At 41.5% G+C, this 20,742-nt stretch overlaps 1 protein-coding gene across 1 annotated transcript in view; it reads right to left on the reverse strand.

Annotated features, from left to right (window-relative positions):
- LOC138652005 (phospholipase A2 inhibitor and Ly6/PLAUR domain-containing protein-like) overlaps positions 1-20,742 on the reverse strand; it is a 36,548-nt gene that overhangs the window by 11,719 nt on the left and 4,087 nt on the right. The window contains exons 2-4 of the mRNA XM_069742683.1: positions 6,396-6,527; positions 4,979-5,125; positions 2,863-3,006 (exon numbers count right to left, since the gene is read on the reverse strand). Of these exons, the coding sequence (XP_069598784.1) occupies positions 2,863-3,006; positions 4,979-5,125; positions 6,396-6,527 (423 nt within the window). The remainder of the gene's footprint in view (positions 1-2,862; positions 3,007-4,978; positions 5,126-6,395; positions 6,528-20,742) is intronic.

Genomic DNA, 20,742 nt, shown 5'->3' on the forward strand with positions numbered 1-20,742 from the left:
CCCTATGTACAAGAATATAACTACTATAATACTGTCCCTATGTACAAGAATATAACTACTATAATACTGCTCCTATGATCAGGTATATAACTACTATAATACTGCTCCTATGTACAAGAATATAACTACTATAATACTGCCCCTATGTACAAGAATATAACTACTATAATACTGCTCCTATGTACAAGAATATAACTACTATAATACTGCCCCTATGTACAAGAATATAACTACTATAATACTGCTCCTATGTACAAGAATATAACTACTATAATACTGCTCCTATGTACAAGAATATAACTACTATAATACAGCCCCTATGTACAAGAATATAACTACTATAATACTGCTCCTATGTACAAGAATATAACTACTATAATACTGCCCCTATGTACAAGAATATAACTACTATAATACTGTCCCTATGTACAAGAATATAACTACTATAATACTGCTCCTATGATCAGGTATATAACTACTATAATGCTGCTCCTATGTACAAGAATATAACTACTATAATACTGTCCCTATGTACAAGAATATAACTACTATAATACTGCCCCTATATACAAGAATATAACTACTATAATACTGCCCCTATGTACAAGAATATAACTACTATAATACTGCCCCTATGTACAAGAATATAACTACTATAATACTGCCCCTATGTACAAGAATATAACTACTATAATACTGCTCCTATGTACAAGAATATAACTACTATAATACTGCCCCTATGTACAAGAATATAACTACTATAATACTGCTCCTATGTACAAGAATATAACTACTATAATACTGCCCCTATGTACAAGAATATAACTACTATAATACTGCCCCTATGATCAGGAATATAACTACTATAATACTGCCCCTATGTACAAGAATATAACTACTATAATACTGCCCCTATGTACAAGAATATAACTACTATAATACTGCCCCTATGTACAAGAATATAACTACTATAATACTGCCACTATGATCAGGAATATAACTAGTATAATATTGTGCTCATTGGACAAAAATATTTATTTGAAGATATGAGGTAAAAACTATATATGAGCAACAACTTAGGAAATAAATGATTATTATTGAAGTTTATAGATGACTTTTAAAGTGTATTCTATTATGTCATATTCTAGCGAAAACATTACACAATTAGTGCTAGTATTACAAAATCCACAGTACTAATTATATGTGGAGAGTGGAGACACATCGTGTAGTTACTGTAGGTAAGAAAACATTGGGGTTTAGTCATCTAAACTATGTAACTCAGGTCAAAACTTAGAAGACAGTCTTTAGTGTTGGCATCATTATGGGATGGAACATATCCTTTCTCATAAGATTCATCTTCTTGTTTGACTTGACGCATAGAATCTCTGGTTCTAGTTTAAACAGTTTTTCTCCCCAGTGACATTACTGCGTTACGAGACATAAGAAGTAATTCTTCTTAATGGATTTCCTGATCATAAGTTCTTTTAGCAGAATGAATAGGATTTCCCTAATGTTCCTTTTCTGCAGGACTTATCATGCGCCAAAACTTTGGACGACTTTATCCTTTTGAAGTTTGATTTGCATCCTCCAACTTTTCGTATGTGAAGATTGATAAATGTCAATTTGTAAACTTAATTTAAAAAAAACAAACAAAACAAAATAAGCATCAAGGGCTTGGACACGTAACTGAACTTCCGGCATCCGCCCTTTCCTACAAAACATCAACCCTACTGTTTCAGTGTATACAGAGAGTTCCTATTTGGCAAAAATTAAAACCAAATCTAAATTTCGAAAACATATGGGATAGTTAAGGAATTTTTAAGTATTGAACAGCCAAGAAACTTCCCTCTGGGGACCAATTTAGGAAAACAATGACGAGTTACCGATCTTGCAAAATGTTCCCAATGATAAAAGTAAGTCATTTTGCGTTACATTGTTTAATGACACTGGAAACGAGTAAAGAGTCATTTCTAATTAAAGGGTTAAAAGTGCTAAAAGGGGAATTCAACTTTTTGAATTAATGTTGGTCACTTGTAAAAAAGTTACGAAGAAATGTGTTTCTAAAAGGATTATATCAGGTTTATGTCACGATTCCACCACCTTCTTTGTTCTAGAGACTCTGTGAGTGACAGCTCAAATGTCCTATGGATACCAGGGGCGTTTTGGGCTATCAGTGTCGTGTTTGGGTGTCCAGAACATAGCCAGGCAGTTTTACTTGCAGGCAATGTCAGATCATTGCCAATTGTAGGTTCAGCTCAGTGGTGCTTACTCTTTGCTCTGTATTTTGATATTCTGATCTTTTGTTGCTGGACCTTGGATTTGACTTTCGACTGCCGGTTTGAATGTCCCCTTTTGCCTTTGACGTATTCTGACTTTAGTTACCAGACCCCGACTTTGCCCCTGAGTATCTATTTGTCTTATCCCTCTGTCTGTAATGTACCTCTCCGACTTTTGACCTTGGACATCTTGACCACTCCGCATCACGGTCAGTCCATGAGTAGTAAAAAGTGTCACAGCTTACCAATAGATTTTTGTTTTTAAAGCTGCTTCAATCTTTAGTCTTGAGCCCAGTGGTTTATAGTGCTACATCTAGAAGTATGTTTTTTTGGCTACTTGGAGCTTAGCATTGATTCCAGTGGACCGGTGTCATGCATGTTTGGTATCTGGTCTTCCTAATTAGCCATGTCTTATAGGTGTTGAGATAAAGAAGTTGCAAAAATCTAACCAATTGCTAATGATAATCAATATCATAAGAAAAAATATTGGAAGAGGAGGAGAAAGCAGCAAGCTGTCAATATTGGGAATGTGAAAAGACTTGATGGAGAAACCCAACCACAAATGATGTATCTGGAAACCACTTACCTTGTTCTCGGCTGGCTGAATATTGAACACAATGGTTTTCATCTCCTATGCAGTTTACCTGGGTCTTCACATCACAGGTTTGAGAACTTTTTGAAAAACATGATGGGCAGGTCATCCCATTATTGGTAGAATTTGGTGGCTTCCCTAAGATTAAAAAAAAATAAGTTTAAAATAAAAAACTCAAACTTTTATGTCTAAAGTAATCGAGCTTTTTTCATTACAGATAGTAAAATGCTTAAAAAGGTCATCAAAAGTTATTCTTACTATTTTTCATAATAAAATCTACTACTAATCCTACTTCTATTGTCCTTTACCCTTAACTCTAAACTTCAATTCTCCTAAACTATCTTCATTCCTTAGAAAAGAAGAATAATCCAGAACATTGAAAAAAAATATGGTCTACTTTTCTATAAATAACAATACTATTACACTTGGAAAAGTAAAGAGGTAGTCAGCTGCCTCAGATACCTATTGTATGACAGTGAAACCTCCACCATATCTTTAATATAAACCTAGAGAAGCTTCACAAGTGTCCCAACTTTGCATTATAAAACTCGAGCAATGCGGAAAGTAATGCAGACAATAGTCTTTAGTGTTAAAGAGATTTTTCACATTTTTCCAAGCTACAAATACTAATCAGAGCTAAATATTATCTGGAAAATGCCAAAGACCAAGAGGTCCACTAAAGTCTGAGTGGCCATAAAGTCTGGTGGTGCTGCTGGTTTTAACAAATGGTAAAAATAAGGTGATAGACATGTTGGATATTAGTAAGACTTTAAGGACCAGCATTGTCAATGGACACTTCCAGGACTCAAAGTTTAAGAGGAGGTTTCGAATAACAACCATCAATGGTGGGCTTCAACATGGGTCTTGAAGAGCGGACCAATCTACTGTCTCCCGGTTTCCTACTTGCCAGGTGTCAGTATCTCCTGATTGATTGACCGATTGGTCCATCAGCCCAAATTGTGCACTCTGCAATGCAGCGCTACCTCTCCAGCAACAGAGAAGCACAGTGGTACTGAAGCTGGCCAGATCCATTGATCTCAGACAGCTCTGGAGAAGAGCCTTCAAGCTCTGAAGTTAAGGGTTTGTAGCGCTACACTCTTTGCCTACGAGACCGGCCACCTCTTATAGACTAGTGGAAAAAAGAAAGTTAATCCACACACCTTCCAGGAAGGACAATTACATGTGAAAAAAACCACTTGCATTCACAAGGAACCATGGTAGACCTTGTTTGGTCGGGGTGTGGTGCAGGGAATATATGAACACACTAGGCTGGTACCCGGGTCAAAAATGGAAGAAGGGTCCATGAAGAGTGGGCTCCAAACCCAATGAGAAAATGTGAAAATATATCTTTGATTGTACAATTAAAAATATAGTGAGAAAAAGCCAAAAAAAAAAAAGATTAAGGATCCTTAAGCTTACGTGTTTCGGGTTAGCAACCCTTTATCATGGCTTTAACAGCTATGAATAAAGGTTGTTAACCAGAAACGCGTAAGCTTATAGATCCTTATTCTTTTTTTTTTTTTTAGTCTTTTTTGCTGTTTTTCACTATGTTTTTAATTGTACAGTAAAAGTTATGTTTATAACTTTCTCATTTATTGGTGCTGGAGCCCAGTAGTCATGGACCCTTCTTCCACAAATGACAGACTGCAACAGTGGCCACTAACCTAGCCAATAAGCAGTACAAAACAGAATAAAAAAATGTCTCCTCCTTGAAAACGGAGAGGATTTTTGAGAAGAGTTAAACTTCCAAGCTCCATGTTTTTACAAGTGCTTTGCAATTTTATTCTTGTGGGATGTTGCTCCAACAGGCAGGCCCTCCTGGAATTTGGAGTTTTGCAACTATTGGAGAAGGATGGCATTATTTTGGTTGTTCCATTCCCCCTCCAGTTATAGGCAGTTTAGATTGATTTCAAGACTGATTGTAGTCATGTTTCAGACAAGCTTTTATCTCCAGGCTACAGAAGTGCGTGAGGCATGGCCGAGAGAAACCCAACAATTATCTCCGTAACAATATAAGGCAACATGCAACTCAATAAATTATTTCACCCACTCCATACACATTCTTGTTTCAAGAAAAAAAATAAGTTAAAAAGCTTTGTAAAGCAATTACAGTTGATGGTGACATTATTGCAGAAGTTCTCAGCACAGCAGGTTGTGGTCACTCTCACATGGAATTCCTTTGTGGTCAGAGTCGCCGGATGACTGCAGTTATAGATGCTTCCACAGGATTTCTCCAAGACCGCGCTCTTAATTTCTCCTAAAAAAAGAACACAGTAAAAGGAAAACACTCATCAGGTTTATTCAGATTATCTATTGTTTACATGTGAGTTTTCATTCATTCCTTTGAAACCAGATTATTTTCATCAAAGAATATTGCGGCACCCCAGAAGTCCTCATGCCCCTCAAAGGGGATGATGCCATGCCTGGAAGCAAGAAGGGATCCCCTTAACAGGTAACACTGGCATACAACACTTTTCCTGACTCCAGGCCAGAAGGGGGAGCTCTAAACTCAGTTTCAGGGTCACTTCCATGATAAGTTCTAGTCTGGAGGCGTGGTAAGTCAGTTAGTGTGAGACAGTGAAGGAGGAGGAAGCAAGTGAGGATAAGCTGGGGATAGGAGCTACAACTAAGATCACCCCAGGACTGAGTGCAACAGACCGGACACCGGAGTCCGTGGTTGTGTGGGAACTGCATGCCCCGCAACTGAATCTGGAGAACAGGAGATTGCAGGTCTCCTGTCCACATCTAACGCCCAAAGGCACAGCAGCAACTAGAGAGCCCGGAATCACCACGAGAGAGTGACATCAGGAAAAGGCTCAAGCTGCCTGCCATACGGGTAGTGTTCCACCAAAAGGACAGACTGAGATAGGGACTTGAAGAGAGCTTAATGCAGCAAGAACCTAAAGAACAGCACAGTAGAGAGGCTTCCATCCCCACCTGACTAGGGCAATTCTGATGTGCTTCCAGGCTGCCCGGATTTCCAATACCACCTGTACCTGTGCTCCGAACTGCACTTACAATTAAAGGTCAAGGAACTACAGTCTCTGTGTCTTCCAATTTATCTGCTGCATCATTTGCCCTGCACCACAACCACCATCATCGTCATCCGCGCTACATCTGCCCTGGGGTTAGCTCTACCTGTGGAGAGCTTTAACAACTCTGATGCATCACCATCTGCCCCAGAGGATGTGAACTGCAGCGTTGGCTAACATCTCTTACTTGCCGAATACCACAGGTGGCATCACGAACAATAACTTTTACAAAAGGTATCAACAAGTATGGCCTAATAAAGAGTGAAGGCAATCACTAGAAATGACTGAAGCCATAAATGACGTATAATTTTCTAAAGACAACCATTTTTATCTCTCTATTAGAACTAAAATGGCCATCACCACCCTATATAACACACATATATTGTTGGCTTAACTCCATAATAGGTTTAACAATGTATTTTTTATAGGAATATGTTAATTTTTTAGTAAAAATTAAAAGATCTAAGTCGATTTGTACTGTAACCTGATAGTCACCTCTATCATCTTTGAGAGTGGTCTCTGTGAGGGTCACCATACAACGACTTTGTGGAGATTTACAGAGCTCATGATGGCCGGAACAACTGTTTGTATTGATTGCGTAGCACACTTCACACTCCAGGGCAGAACCTGAGCGGGAAAGAAAAATCACATCTCAGTTAAGTACAAATCGGATTGGGCCATGGAGAAGGCAAATGACTTAGTATTGATTGGTATTCATGACCTGTCGAACAATCAGGACACATTACGACCAGTCTAATGAACATGAACATGACCCCAAAACATTCTCTGAGCCAATTTTCCTGTATAATTTTTCACCCTGACTTCATTATCATGGATTTTGTATTGTATTTTAAGCTATTTATTTCCAAGTGACTGGTAAAAGTTTAGATATCTTTCATTACCAGGTAGCTCCAGTAGCCAAGACTTTGGTGCCTCCAGACTGATTAGCACTTCTAGGGCCTTTTTATACAAAGCAGAAGATGAAAGTCTGATTGTAGACCAAGTTGAAGTTCTCCAATCAATCAGCGCTAAGAAATATTTTGGACATTTCTAAAAGTTTATGGAACTGACGGTTCCTCAATCTACAACGGTCAACAAACCCAAAAACAGCTTTTCGACAAGACTTTAATACATAGTTGTTGTTATTCTGAGGAAATCTATGACATTTTTCACTCTCTGGCTAAAGGTCTTGCCCAGTGGAATGGCTGAATAATTTAGTACATCTCGTACAAAAAAGTACATAGGTTAAAAATAATTAGTCCATTAAGTTCAACCTTTCTCAATCAATTTTCTCTTAGGTCAGGGAAAAATACTTTGTTATTTTGAGTCCACATTTGAAAGTTTTACTTTCTGGGTAAAGGTCTCTCCAGTGACATGGATGAATAATTTTTTCGATCTCTTTCAAAGTTATATACTGTAGGTTAAAAAAATCACAGGTCCGTCAAGGTCAACCATTCTAGATCAATTTTCTCTTAGGTCTGGAACAGGTATGTCCAGGTTACTGACTAATTTGTGTTTAAAAAAATAAATAGATTATAAAATGTCTACACTTTCTGGATAATTTCAGTTTGTGTTTTTTGGAAAAACATTGTTTCTTAGAAGAGAATACAGAAAATAAACCTTTCAAGAGAATGTTGTCAATTGGGCTTTCAAGAAGGTAACTCTTTTATGGAATGTTTTGAACAATACGACAGCACAACCCTAAAATTTATGGCAAAACAGAAAGTTAATCTAGGATTATTAAAACTTGCTTGAGCTGTTGATGACTCGCTGGGTTGTAGGGCACCATGGAATGGCCCAACCTTGTGGCTGTGGCACTGAGCCATTTCTCACAGACAAGCCGTGAGGCAGGGTAGTCAAGGAGTTCGAGGTCAAGAGCCAGGAGGGTAAATCATAAGCAGAGGGAAGAGACAAAGGCATAGTCAGGGCACTGTCCTTTCCAAGGTCAGAGTGCATCAAGGCAAAAGGGGTAATACAAACCGGTAGTCTATAGGCAAATCCAGGGCCTGACAACAAAAGATCAGAATGTCTAGATCCTGCCTCTGCACAGGGGGAATCTCGAACCATCTCCCCTGCGGTCTCCCATTCTTCTCCGGCTGCAGTGGAGTTTGCTCAGCAGAGACGTCGGTCCCAGTGTCTAGCTCAGGCTGATACTGGACGACTGGTTACTGCTGCCTTTCCAGCTTCTGCCATTGTAGCCAGCACTGGGCAGCGGCGAGCAGATGTGTTTGGGACTAAATACTGCTCTTCCCTTTCTGAGCATGCCCAGGGCAAGATCTCTCATTGGAGATCAAGGGTCACATGCTTAGATACTGCAGCAAATCCCATTGGTCCCTTAGGAAGGTCCTGAAGGTGTTCTTCTTCTGTGGCTGACTACTATTGGTCCTTCTGGGAAGGTCCTGCTCTTGCTGCAGCTATAAAAGGTTCGCATAGCCGCACGGCCATGCGCTAGTGTACATTTGGAATCGTGAGTGTGTTGATGAGTGCAAGTCATTCTTTAAAATCCCCTTCTTGTGTTTGACTGTTCGCAAGAGGTGGATGCTTGCTGTCTAGTGCCCGACTAAGCTGTCAACATAAAGACACACGATACAGCATCTATTGCTGTAACCGCCAGTGTGGCGCCATGTGCTTATAGAGAGCTTTCCTATCCCAAGTCTGGGTGGTTAGTGGCGTCCGCCAAAACGGCACAGCACGCACTCTTGTGCTTTAAGTTATATTTGCTGTTACTTTGACACCCCAGTTGCGGTGTTGAGCGCAAGTGGTCTGAACGTACTCTAATCCTGTGTCTTGGGAAAGAGTTCTGTGACTCCTTGCTTGCACTCTTTGTGCGGTACAGCGGCCCTGTGACGCAATACGGTTCGCTTCCTTCACACAGGGTGAAGTTAACCCGTGTGTGTATCCACATTGTACCGCCATATAGTCCGTCATTACTCAGCAGCAGGTTCCATCTCTGCACGGTGTACCCCGGGCTGCGAACGCACTTTATACCATCTCTCTTATAATTTGGTGCGTTCTGCTAGCCCTAACATTAAATTCAGAGGACAAAGCACAGAGAAAACACCACACTGAGCTGAAAGCAACTAATGGCAGCTATCTGGGACTGAGTAAAAAAGCTGAGTAATAATTAAGAACAGGGAACACCTGAAGTAAGCTCAGCACCTCCTTGTCTCAGATAGGACAGCTGAGCTGTCAATCATATATTGATAGCTCAGCATTAGGGATGAGTGGACCAGCTGAAGTTTGGATTCTGGTTCCTGACTGAAGTTTAGTCCTAAGTGCGGTTCGGGTACCCAAACTTTAAGCTGAACCCGAACCCTGTTGAAATCAAAGGGGACCCAAATCGTTCTCTTTCTATCTCTCCTCATACTCCCAAACTGTAAAACAGACTTCCAGGAGAAGCCCTGCATGAACCCCAAACTTTACAGTTTGGGTTCGCTCATCTTTACTCAGCATGTCCCTCCACTAGATTGGATGACCAAGTTGTCTAACATAATACTGACAGCTTATCACAACTCTGTACAAGACTGGAAGACAGAGAAGTCAATCTCTGCATCCAAAACACACTGGGCGGTGGAATCAAGACAGTGGCATCTTAGAAAAGATTAAGGTTCTTTCATGGTTGCGTAAAGACCTTCAGGAGTACAGGGGCAGATGGTTGTGGTTGGGCAGCATGGAGGTTCAGCGGTTAGCACTGTTGCCTTGCAGCACTGGGCTCCTGAGTTCAAATCCCACCAAGGACAACATCTGCAAGGAGTTTTCATGTTCTCCGCAAGTTTTTGTGGGTTTTCTCCAGGTTCTCTGGTTTTCACCCACACTCTAAGGTGAACAATGATAATTTAATGTATTGTAGAACATGATGATGGTGTTAGATCGGCAAACATATTAAATAGGATAAATTGACCTATGTATTATAAAGGTGCTCAAGGGCAAGATTCACTGAAAACCTGAGAAATCTGAGACTTGTTCGAAGTTTCAACATAGTTGTTAAGCAATGGATCTGTAACAATAAGAGCTGGATCATATCAAATGAACATTAAAAAAAATTTGGACTTTTTCATCTGTCACAATCCTCGTAAATTTCAACATCTTCGCTATTATTATTTTTTTCTTGCAACAAGAAAAAAGAAGAAAAATCACAAAATTCTTGGCAAAGTAAACAGTGGATCCTTGCCAGGCTGGGGACACGTGCTACGATTTCCCGTGTGTTTGGCACGGCCGACAGTCAGGAAAGGAGTCAGCAATTTAGTTGGCATGTGCCAAGAGCAAAATGTTTCCACATGTTTTCTGTGAGCGACACGAACACAATAATGAACTGTAGATGGGTGAAAACGAATAAAACTAAAAGTCTGGGGACGAGTGGTCAGTCACGTAGAGCAGATCTGAATTATACAGTCACTTAACGAGCTTTGATGTTCATGGCCTCAAATAACGAAGATGTGATCCAGCAACCGAAAGGGAGACCAGAGGGAAAACTTCTCGCCAATTAGTTGGTCTACAAATTGCATTATCATTAACCTGAAGGATCTTCTGCTGAAGATGGAAATCTTTTATTACCCTTGACTGTCATTTGGTGGAAGGAAAGGGACAATTTGGGGACAATATATAATGTTTAGAGCCACCTAAGTGATTTTTTACTCTACTTTAGAATTTGACCCCATCCAGGCATTGGATCACACAACCATAGATCCTTCTTTGGAAATCAGATGCTTTATATCCCCTTTCCCATCTTTTGTAGAATAAAAATAAGATGAAGAAATCCCCTCTTCCTTTTTTTTACCCGACAAATATGATGATTTTATAGAAAGGACAAGTGTCGACGGTTGTAATTAGTGATAGGCAAAGACGTTGGAAAACTACGCTCTTCGAAAAAGTCTTGGGATCCAGAGCTATGACACTACCTGTAGGACTCAATGCAACCAATCTTCCTCCACTGGAAGAGCATCTGTCATCACCAAATGATGCAATGTTTAAATCATGCTTTAAGTTAAATGTAATTTTTAAATATCATTAATATTAGTTTTCTTATTTATTAATTTATTTAATTAACTATTTATGTTTAAAACAAAGAAAAACAAAAAAAACTTGCAATTTTCAAACTGGCAACTAGGGGTATTCTAGACTCATACCACTACCACTCATAACCACCGGAGGGAGCCCAAGAGCAGAATTCACAACAAAGGAGATGAGCTGTGACATCACCTATTGTGAATGGTGGATCCTGTGTTATCTACTGTATATAGAGGTGTTATCAGGCATTGTACAGAAGGAGGAGGTGAGCTGTGACATCACCTATTGTGAATGGTGGATCCTGTGTTATCTGCTGTATATAGAGGTGTTATCAGTCATTATACAGGAGGAGGAGGTGAGCTGTGACATCACCTATTGTGAATGGTGGATCCTGTGTTATCTACTGTATATAGAGGTGTTATCAGGCATTGTACAGGAGGAGGAGGTGAGCTGTTACATCACCTATTGTGAATGGTGGATCCTGTGTTATGGTCTGTATATAGACGTGTTATCAGTCATTGTACAGGAGGAGGAGGTGAGCTGTGATATCACCTATTGTAAACGGTGGATCCTGTGTTATCTACTCTATATAGAGGTGTTATCAGTCATTGTGCAGGAGGAGGAGGTGAGCTGTGACATCACCTATTGTGAATGTTGGATCCTTTGTTATCTACTATATATAGATGTGTTATCAGTCATTGCACAGGAGGAGGAGGTGAGCTGTGACATCATCTATTGTGAATGATGGATCCTGTGTTATCTACTGTGTATAGAGGTGTTATCAGTCATTGTTCAGGAGGAGGAGGTGAGCTGTAATATCAACTATTGTGAATGGTGGATCCTGTGTTATAGTCTGTATATAGAGGTGTTATCTGTCATTGTACAGGAGGAGGAGGTGAGCTGTGACATCATCTATTGTGAATGGTGGATCCTGTGTTATCCACTGTATATAGAGGTGTTATTAGTCATTGCACAGGAGGAGGGGGTGGGCTGTGACATCATCTATTGTGAATGATGGATCCTGTGTTATCTACTGTATATAGAGGTGTTATCAGCCATTGTACAAGAGGAGGAGGTGAGCTGTGACATCACCTATTGTGAATGTTGGATCCTATGTCATCTACTGTATATAGAGGTGTTATCAGTCATTTTACATGAGGAGGAGGTGAGCTGTGACATCACCTATTGTGAATGGTGGATCCTGTGTTATCTACTGTATATAGAGGTGTTATCAGTCATTATGAAGGAGGAGGAGGTGAGCTGTGATATCACCTATTGTGAATGGTGAATCCTGTGTTATCTACTGTATATAGAGGTGATATCAGTCATTGTACATGAGGAGGAGGTGAGCTGTGACATCACCTATTGTGAATGGTGGATCCTGTGTTATCTACTGTATATAGAGGTGTTATCAGTCATTGTACAGGAGGAGGAGGTGAGCTGTGACATCATCTATTGTGAATCGTGGATCCTTTGTTATCTACTGTATAGCGGTGTTATCAGTCATTGTACAGGAGGAGGAGGTGCGCTGTGACATCACCTATTGTGATTTGTGGATCCTGTGCTATCTACTGTATATAGAGGTGTTATCAGTCATTGTACAGTAGGAGGAGGAGGTGAGTTGTGACATCACCTATTGTGAATGATGGATCCTGTGTTATCTACTGTATATAGAGGTGTTATCAGGCATTGTACAGGGAGGAGGTGAGCTATGGCATCACCTATTGTGAATAGTGGATCCTGTGGTATCTACTGTATATAGAGGTGTTATCAGTCATTGTACAGGAGGAGGTGAGCTGTGACATCACTTATTGTGAATGGTGGATCCTGTGTAATCTACGGTATAAAGTGGGGAACAAAAGTATTTAGTCAGCAACAATTGTGCAAATTATTTATCTTAAGAAGATAAGAGAGGCCTGTAATTGACATCATAGGTAAACCACGACTATGAGACTACTAGAAGTAGCCGTGGGGTGTGCCTAACAAATCCTAGACACCTCGACACAGCCAGAGGACTAAATACCCCTATAGATGGAAATAGGAATACTATCTTGCCTCAGAGCAGAACCCCAAAGGATAGGCAGCCCCCCACAAATAATGACTGTGAGTAGTAGAGGAAAAGACGCACACAGGCAGGAAACAAGATTTAGCAAATGAGGCCACACTAACTAAATAGGAAAGAATGGGACAGGATACTAAGCGGTCAGTATTAAAAATCCTTCCAAAAAATCCACAGCAGAAAATACAAAAACTCCACCATCTAACTAAAGATGTGGAGTGTATATCTGCAACTCCAGAGAATCCAACAAGACTGAGAAAACACTGACACAGTCTAAGCTGGACAAGATAAAAACAAATGAATAGCACAGAATACAAGCACACTGCATGTGTGCCTCAGAAACAGAAACAGACACTTATCTTTTGCTGAATTGGCAGCTAAGCAGGAGAAGCCAGAAAGTGATCCAACATTTCACAAGAAACATTGACAACTGGCAAGGACTAATGAGTCCTGCAAACCTAAATACCCCAGTCAGATTTGCAATCAGCAGATACACCTGTCCAGAACTGCAGGCCAGGGACAACTGCATTACCACCTACAGCCACCGGAGGGAGCCCAAAAGCAGAATTCACAACAGTTTTCACAAGGTTGGCACACACTGTTGGTGGTATATTGGCCCATTCCTCCATGCAGATATCCTCTAGAGTGTCACACACTAAGCTCGGATGGTTTGTGGCCCCACTGTGCCACAAACCAGACCACCCTGGAAGGGGCGTGACTATGACAGCTGCCTGGGTTTTCACTGGAGCCTCTGATGGTGAGGTCAGGCTTGTGCCGCAGGCAGCTGCCTGGTGCTACTCCAGGGTGGTGTCTGGCTGTGGCTGCTGATCCCACTTGGAGAACAGGAACACTAGGACAGGTGCGGGCATCAGGCAGGACTGGCAGAAGGGCACGGCTGAAACGCAGACGAGTAGGCTGGCATGGCTGAGACACAGGGCTGGCAGAGACAAGGCAGAGAACACAGGGCTGGCAGGCACGGCAGAGAACACTGGACTGGCAGGAATGGCAGGAACACTGGATTGGTTGGTGTGGTGTATAAAGGAACAGATAGGGACCTGTTCACATAGGAGATGCAGGTATGGATATGTAGAAAGAAGAAACAGGTAGGGACCTGTCCACACAGGAGATGCAGGTACGGAAACAAGCCAGAAGGAAAGGAGAATGAAGGAACAGGTTGGGACCTGTTCACACAGGAGATGCAGGTACGGAAACAAGCCAGAAGGAAAGGAGAATGAAGGAACAGGTTGGAACCTGTTCACACAGGAAGAGAAGTGCAAGGCTGCAGATAGGAGCGGAAGAGCAGCAAGAGATAGTGTAGCAACACAAGCTAAGCAGAGCAGAACCGCAAGGAATGCAGAGAGGAGCTGCAGCAAGAGATTTCTGCAGCAGCGGGAGCAGAGCAGAGTAGAACGGAGCAGAACCGCAGGAGTGTGAGCAGAGGTAAAGCCACAAAGGTGCAGAGCAGGCAGAGCCGCAAGAGAGCGGAGTGTAAGCAGACTTAGAACACAAGGAAAGACACAGCAGGGAAGGAAGCTACAGACAAGGAGACTGAGATAAGACTAAGTTCAGACAAGGGACAAGAACAAAGACACAGGGACAAAGACACAGGGACCAGGATATACTGCCTCCTGGAGGGCGGACAACAAGATCAAGGCAAGAACACAGTGAAAGACCACTAAAGAGGGAGTAATAAAGAGCAAGACCTGGCAAACTTAGCAGCTGAACACAAACTGAGCTAACACATTGCACAGGCCCAGTCCACTGGGTGGAGCTGCACTAAATACTGGAGGCTTCTTGGTAATTGGTCAGGAACAGATTACACAGGTGCACCTAATATCTATAAGAACCAGAGAGTTCAGGCGCCGCCCCCCTATGCACACAGCCACGAAGCATGCAGAGATCAGAGGAATAGAATATGGAGCTGGCAAGAAACAGAAACCACATCATGGCCTGGAGCAGTGGGTAAGATAGTGAGAGATGAGAGGCCATGCCGTGATGCCAACAGAGTTGTTACATAGAGCAGTGATGTTTTGTGCCTGTCGCTGGGCAACACTGACTTTCAACTCCCTCCAAAGGTTTCCTTTGGAGTTGACATCTGGAGACGGGCTAGGCCACTCCAGGAGTTTATATGCTTCTTACGAAGCCACTCCTTCGTTGCCCTATGCTACTCTCCCTCCATCAGGTGAGCATAACCAGCACTTTCCTACTCTCCCTCCACCAGGTGAGTGTAACCAGCACTCTCCTACTCTCCCTCCACCAAGTGAGAATAACCAGCACTCTCCTACTCTCCTTCCTCCATGTGAGCATAACCAGCTCTCTCCTACTCTCCCTCAACCAGATGAGCATAATCAGCATTCTTCTATTCACCCTCCACCAGGTGAGCATACCCAGCACTCTCCCTCCACCAAGTGAGAGTAACCACCACTCTAATACTCTCCCTACACCAGGTGAGCATATCCAGCACTCTCCTACTCTCCCTCCGCCATTTTAGCATAACCAGCACTCTCCTACTTTCTCCACCAGGTGAGCATAACCAGAACTTTCCTACTCTTCCTACACCAGATGAGCATAACCAGCACTCTCCTACTCTGCCTCCACCATTTTAGCATAACCAGCACGCTCCTACTTTCTCCATCAGGTGAGCGTAACCACCACTATCCTACTCTGCCTCCACAAGATGAGTGCCACCATCATTCTCCTACTCTCCCTCCACCAGATGACCATAGCCAGCAATCTCTCACTCTCCCTCCACCAGGTGAGCATAACCAGCACTCTCCTACTCTCCCTTCAGCAGGTGAGTGTAACTAGCACTCTCCTACACTCCCTCCTCCAAGTGAGTGTAACCCGTACTCTCTCACTCTCCCTCCACCAGGTGAGCATAACCAGCACTCTCCTACTCTCCCTTCAGCAGGTGAGTGTAACTAGCACTCTCCTACACTCCCTCCTCCAAGTGAGCGTAACCCGTACTCTCCTACTCTCCCTCCACCAGGTGAATGCAACCAGCACTCTCCTACTCTCCTTCCACCAGATGAGCTTAACCAGCACTCTCCTGCTCTCCCTCCACCAGGTGAGCATAACCAGCACTCTCCTACTCCTGTTTACTATGCTTACATGTACACATTATTATAATAATAAAGGAAAAATACATTTAACACAATACCTTTAATAGTCCAAAAAATATATTCAGTTCTTAGATAATCTCTTGTGCTTTCTAAAACTTTCCATAGTTGTAGTAGAAGTAAAATTACGTCAAAATCCTTTAATCCCTGCACATATGGGATGTTAATTAGTTTGCTGGAGTCAATGAGGACGAAGCCATTCAGGATAAGAGTCGTAAGTAACGATGACCAAAACCCACCTGATCTGGATCAGCTAACGGTGTCAATGGCTGTCTTCCTATTTTGCAACCCATGTCTAGTGACGATTGGTATGCTTACCCCAACCTTATTGACATACTTGACATGCACCAAAAATGTAAGAACCCTGTTGAGTCTGAAACGTATTGTTTTGTTTTTACAGAGCCTGTTTACTACAACTTTTTGAAAGGTATGCATACTTTTTCACTTTTTTAAAGGAGTGAATAGAATTTGAAGTTTTTCTTATATGTGCTGGAAACTGGATCCTTTAACTTTCTTGGACATATTTACCAAAAATGTAACAACAATTCACTTCATTGGTCAAGTAACACTGGATTGATTTTGGGCATTCCGTTGAATTTTCTCCTCAAGTGCTCCATCTCCTTGACTCTAACAAGGTAATTAATAAATAACACATCCTGTGATTGCAACTCTTTATCGATAAGTTCCTTCTTCTACTTGTGTAAGCAAAGAAGTCTTTTGAAAGTTAGTTTCGAGAGAAAAAAACTTTCCATGAAGGTTCCTTTTAAAGGTTTTGGCACGAGCTGGTTAATCAGCTAAGTTATGTGATGTCATTACATTAAGAATGTTAATTTCTTAAGTCCAGGAAGGTTGCGTACTCCAGTCTAAGTTCATGACTGTATGTGCTCAGTTATGCAGTACATTTAGAGCTTTCCATACAAGGCTATAAAGCGAGGTCATTCAGATTTTCCCGGTAGCTGATGCAAAGATTTTTCTTATAGTGTAGCAACTCACTCAGGAAAATAGCTAACACCCTAAAAGCTGCAACTGACACTGCCAATTCCTGTACAGACTAGAGATCCTAACCCCACAGTCCCTAGTGTTTGCTGAGTAGGCTGATATAGCCCTAACCAGAGACTAGAGATGACAACTCTGACCTATGCTGTCTGAAAGATCGTCGAGTGCTATACATTCTTCCTAAAGAACCGGAGTGCAGAGCAGAGTGTAAGTTACCTACAGAAAGGAAACTGTGCTGAAATAGAAAGAGATCCCAGAGTGAGTAAAGAAAACGACAAAATATAAAATAAAGGATTAAGTACATACCATTAGAAATTGTGCCTCCTACTTCCCAAAAACACATTTAAGACGAAGAAGTAGGTGGAGAGTTAGCTCACCATGAAAGTTGCAGCAAGACCAGCTGCTATAGTTGCCCGAAGCCACTCTGGGACGGGCTGGATAGAAAAGCAGAGAAAAAGGAATTCCAGAGAGGCAATAGGTATGTGGGAAATAAAATGCACAATTTATTGGGTACTTTGAAACAGTGGCAGTTCCTCCATTAGCATATGACCTACGTGTTTTGGCTTACAAAGTCGTACTCTTGGTAAGACTTTGTAAGCCGAAATGTATAGGTCATACGCTACTGGAGAAACAGCCACTGTTTTAAAATACCTAAGAAATTATGGATTTTATCTCTCACATACCTGCTGCCTCTCTGGAATTACTTTTTCTCTTCTTCCTAAAAAGGTACAGAAGATGGGTTCAAAGAGATAAACCCTAGCTGGTCTTTCACTGACTGGCTTAAGTTACAGCCATATGGAAGTACATCTAAATGAGGCTATCACCAGCAGGAAACACCAGCAGGGGGAAAGTATATAAAGATGCACCCGAAAGGTGATTGGGCAGACAAATGAGTTAATGAAAAAACCTATTACCCTAAAAAGACTGAAACAAGGGTAACAGAAGCTAAACACCTGTAGAAAAGGTGTATCTGCTGTGGCTTGGGGTACAGAGAAGTTGAGCACAAAGAATAGGTTTAAAGGTTTGAACCCAGATGCATGACAATCATTAACTATGGTCTATTGAATAGTTCTGCTCAATACTGTGGGCGGCTGTCCTTCACTCTCCCATTCAGCCACCCAGCCCTAGGCATCTTCTTAGTTTTCTTGATGGTAACATGATCTGCTGCAATAGGAAAATCTGGAAATACAGGGTTGAGTCATGAAAAAGGACTATGACTGATGCCACAAACTTTTATGTTTCAAAATGAAATTTGAGAGTTATATCTCCACTATTTATCCCTCCTTTTTTTTTTGCATTCAAACTTCTATAGAAACTTATTGTAGCTGTAGACAGTCTCGTTCACATTCTCTTTTGCAGGGTGATGTCATTGATTGTCGCCTTCTATAGAATTCTGTTTACAGTAACACCACCGGAATGATTCACTGACGGAACTAATAGTCAGAGAACTAATTTCTCACTTTTGGACATTACCAATCAAAATGGTAATTAACTAAATAAGAAGAGAGAGAAATACATTGAATCTCACTTTATGTCCATCCAGTAGCAGATGGATGTGTTTTCCAGGCCCTAGTCACAATGTATCCTCATGATTCTGGCCACTTACAATTTGAAGATTATAGTGTCCTCTTCTTTTTCTATATGTGGTCTTCAAGGTATATGAGAATTATATGAGATATTTATCTATTCTATTCCAAATTATTTATCCTTAGAGGGGTTTGTTCGAAATCCAAATTAATTTTAAACCTAAATCCCTATGTATTTATTGTCATAATCTTAACTGTTTTCTAATATGCTGTAATTGAAAATTCCCTATCCTTCGCTAACTACACTATCTAACTGCCTTTTTTTCCTATATCTTTTTTGATGATGCTTTGGTTGAGAATCCCAGTGCATGCTGGAATACTCAAATGAAGCGTCATGGGGGCAGAGGCTGTGGTCCTTTGCCCCTTTCCTTCCTATGATGAAGCTTTATTGGTGACGCTTGATTCAGGGGCTGGGCTAGTTCTTGCATAATGACTGTGCACTCTCTCGCCAGCTTAGATCAGCAATAACGAGTCACCAGAAAAGGGCACTGTCATTGTGGTGGTGTCAGAATACCCGGCGTGCAGAGGCCAGTGACGACACTGGCGAGTGCAGTGCTGGTCTTTGCATGCCTGATATTCTGACAAGCTACACTGACAGTGAACTCTTCTGCCAACTCGCTACAGCTCATCTGAGCTGGCCAGAAAGAGCGCACTGTCATTATGTACATCACACCATGCACATTGCGCAAGGACTAGCCCAACCCATGAAATAAGATTTACCAATGATATTTCCTTTCATAGAGGAGGTAGATGCTGTGGCAGTGACCGCATCCTTTGTTTCTGGATGACCCTTCTTTTAATCGTCCCTACATGCACTGGGATTCTCAAACGAAGCATCATCAAAAAGGAAGTAGATAAAAAAAACAGATAGTGTAGTGAGAGAACGATAGGGAATTTTCAATTACAGTATATTAGAAAATAGTTTAGACTATAGCATTAAATAGATAGGGATTTAGATTGAAAATTAATTTGAATTTTAGATACCTCTTTAACTTTTTACACTTGATTCCTACACATATTAGTAGTGAAACCTGGTTTGGGCAAACCCTCATCATAGTTTACTCATCTTTGCCTCGAAACTCCAGAATTTTCCATAAAATTGTACAAAGAAACATGTCGCTTCAGTTGTTCACTTTCCATGATGTTAGCTGCCTCGCCCTGATACTATATGTATTTCTTAGAGGTGTAACATGAGGCTTCTGGACAACAATGTAAACTCTGTGCCAGGCTGTCCTTCCGCTTTGTGTCATTTGTAAGAACATGACTGAAACTAGAGTCTCCTCCGAAAAGGAAAGGCACCGATCTGCAGACCGCTGTTTGTGTATTATTTCACTTCATCAGGACAAAGCAAGTCACTGGTTTGATAGGGGGCTTCAATATTCTTCAGGCACCTAAACACATAAGACTAAATTCAGACCAACCAGCTAATATCAGAGGGATATCTACGGGGATCTCCTAATTTTACCCTGACAGATGATGGCATCATGGAGCTCTCTTCATGGTAGCCTGGCAGCTTATAAAAAAGCTTTGATTTACAGGCTTTGCATTAGCCATTCCATCTAACAGATCCTAAGGGGAGCCCTGGCCTTCACCATTTAACCCCAATAGAGGGATCTGCACTTACACAGTCTTTGGGTTGGACCCAGGGAGTGGTTTCTGGCTGATGGAGCAGGTTGACAGAAGATGATCAGAAAGCCGAGTCAATAACAAGTCAGGAACAGAATCATCATCAAGCAGTAGAACGGTCAAGGCTTGGGTTAAGGTTAGAAACAGGAATCAAACTAGCAGAGGAGTAGCAGGTAATCAGGGAGTGAACCAGTGTAAGTGAACTTATAACTGGCAACTGGAAGAAGGGAACCAGGGGCTTAAATAGTGTGAGCCCTGCCAAGGTTCTCAGATGGGAGTATTGAAATGACCAAGTACAGTATATAAAAACCCCAAGGTTCCTGCCTAAATGGCATGACAAGTTCTAGAATATCAAATAGAACTGCTGTACTGTCACCAATCAGAGGGGGCTAGCACAGATGAGGATGTAACAGTTAGAGGGGGAGAAGGACCTGAATTTGAATTTCAGT

Source organism: Ranitomeya imitator, chromosome 10 (genome assembly GCF_032444005.1).
Source record: "Ranitomeya imitator isolate aRanImi1 chromosome 10, aRanImi1.pri, whole genome shotgun sequence".
In the NCBI taxonomy this organism is placed as follows: domain Eukaryota; kingdom Metazoa; phylum Chordata; class Amphibia; order Anura; family Dendrobatidae; genus Ranitomeya; species Ranitomeya imitator.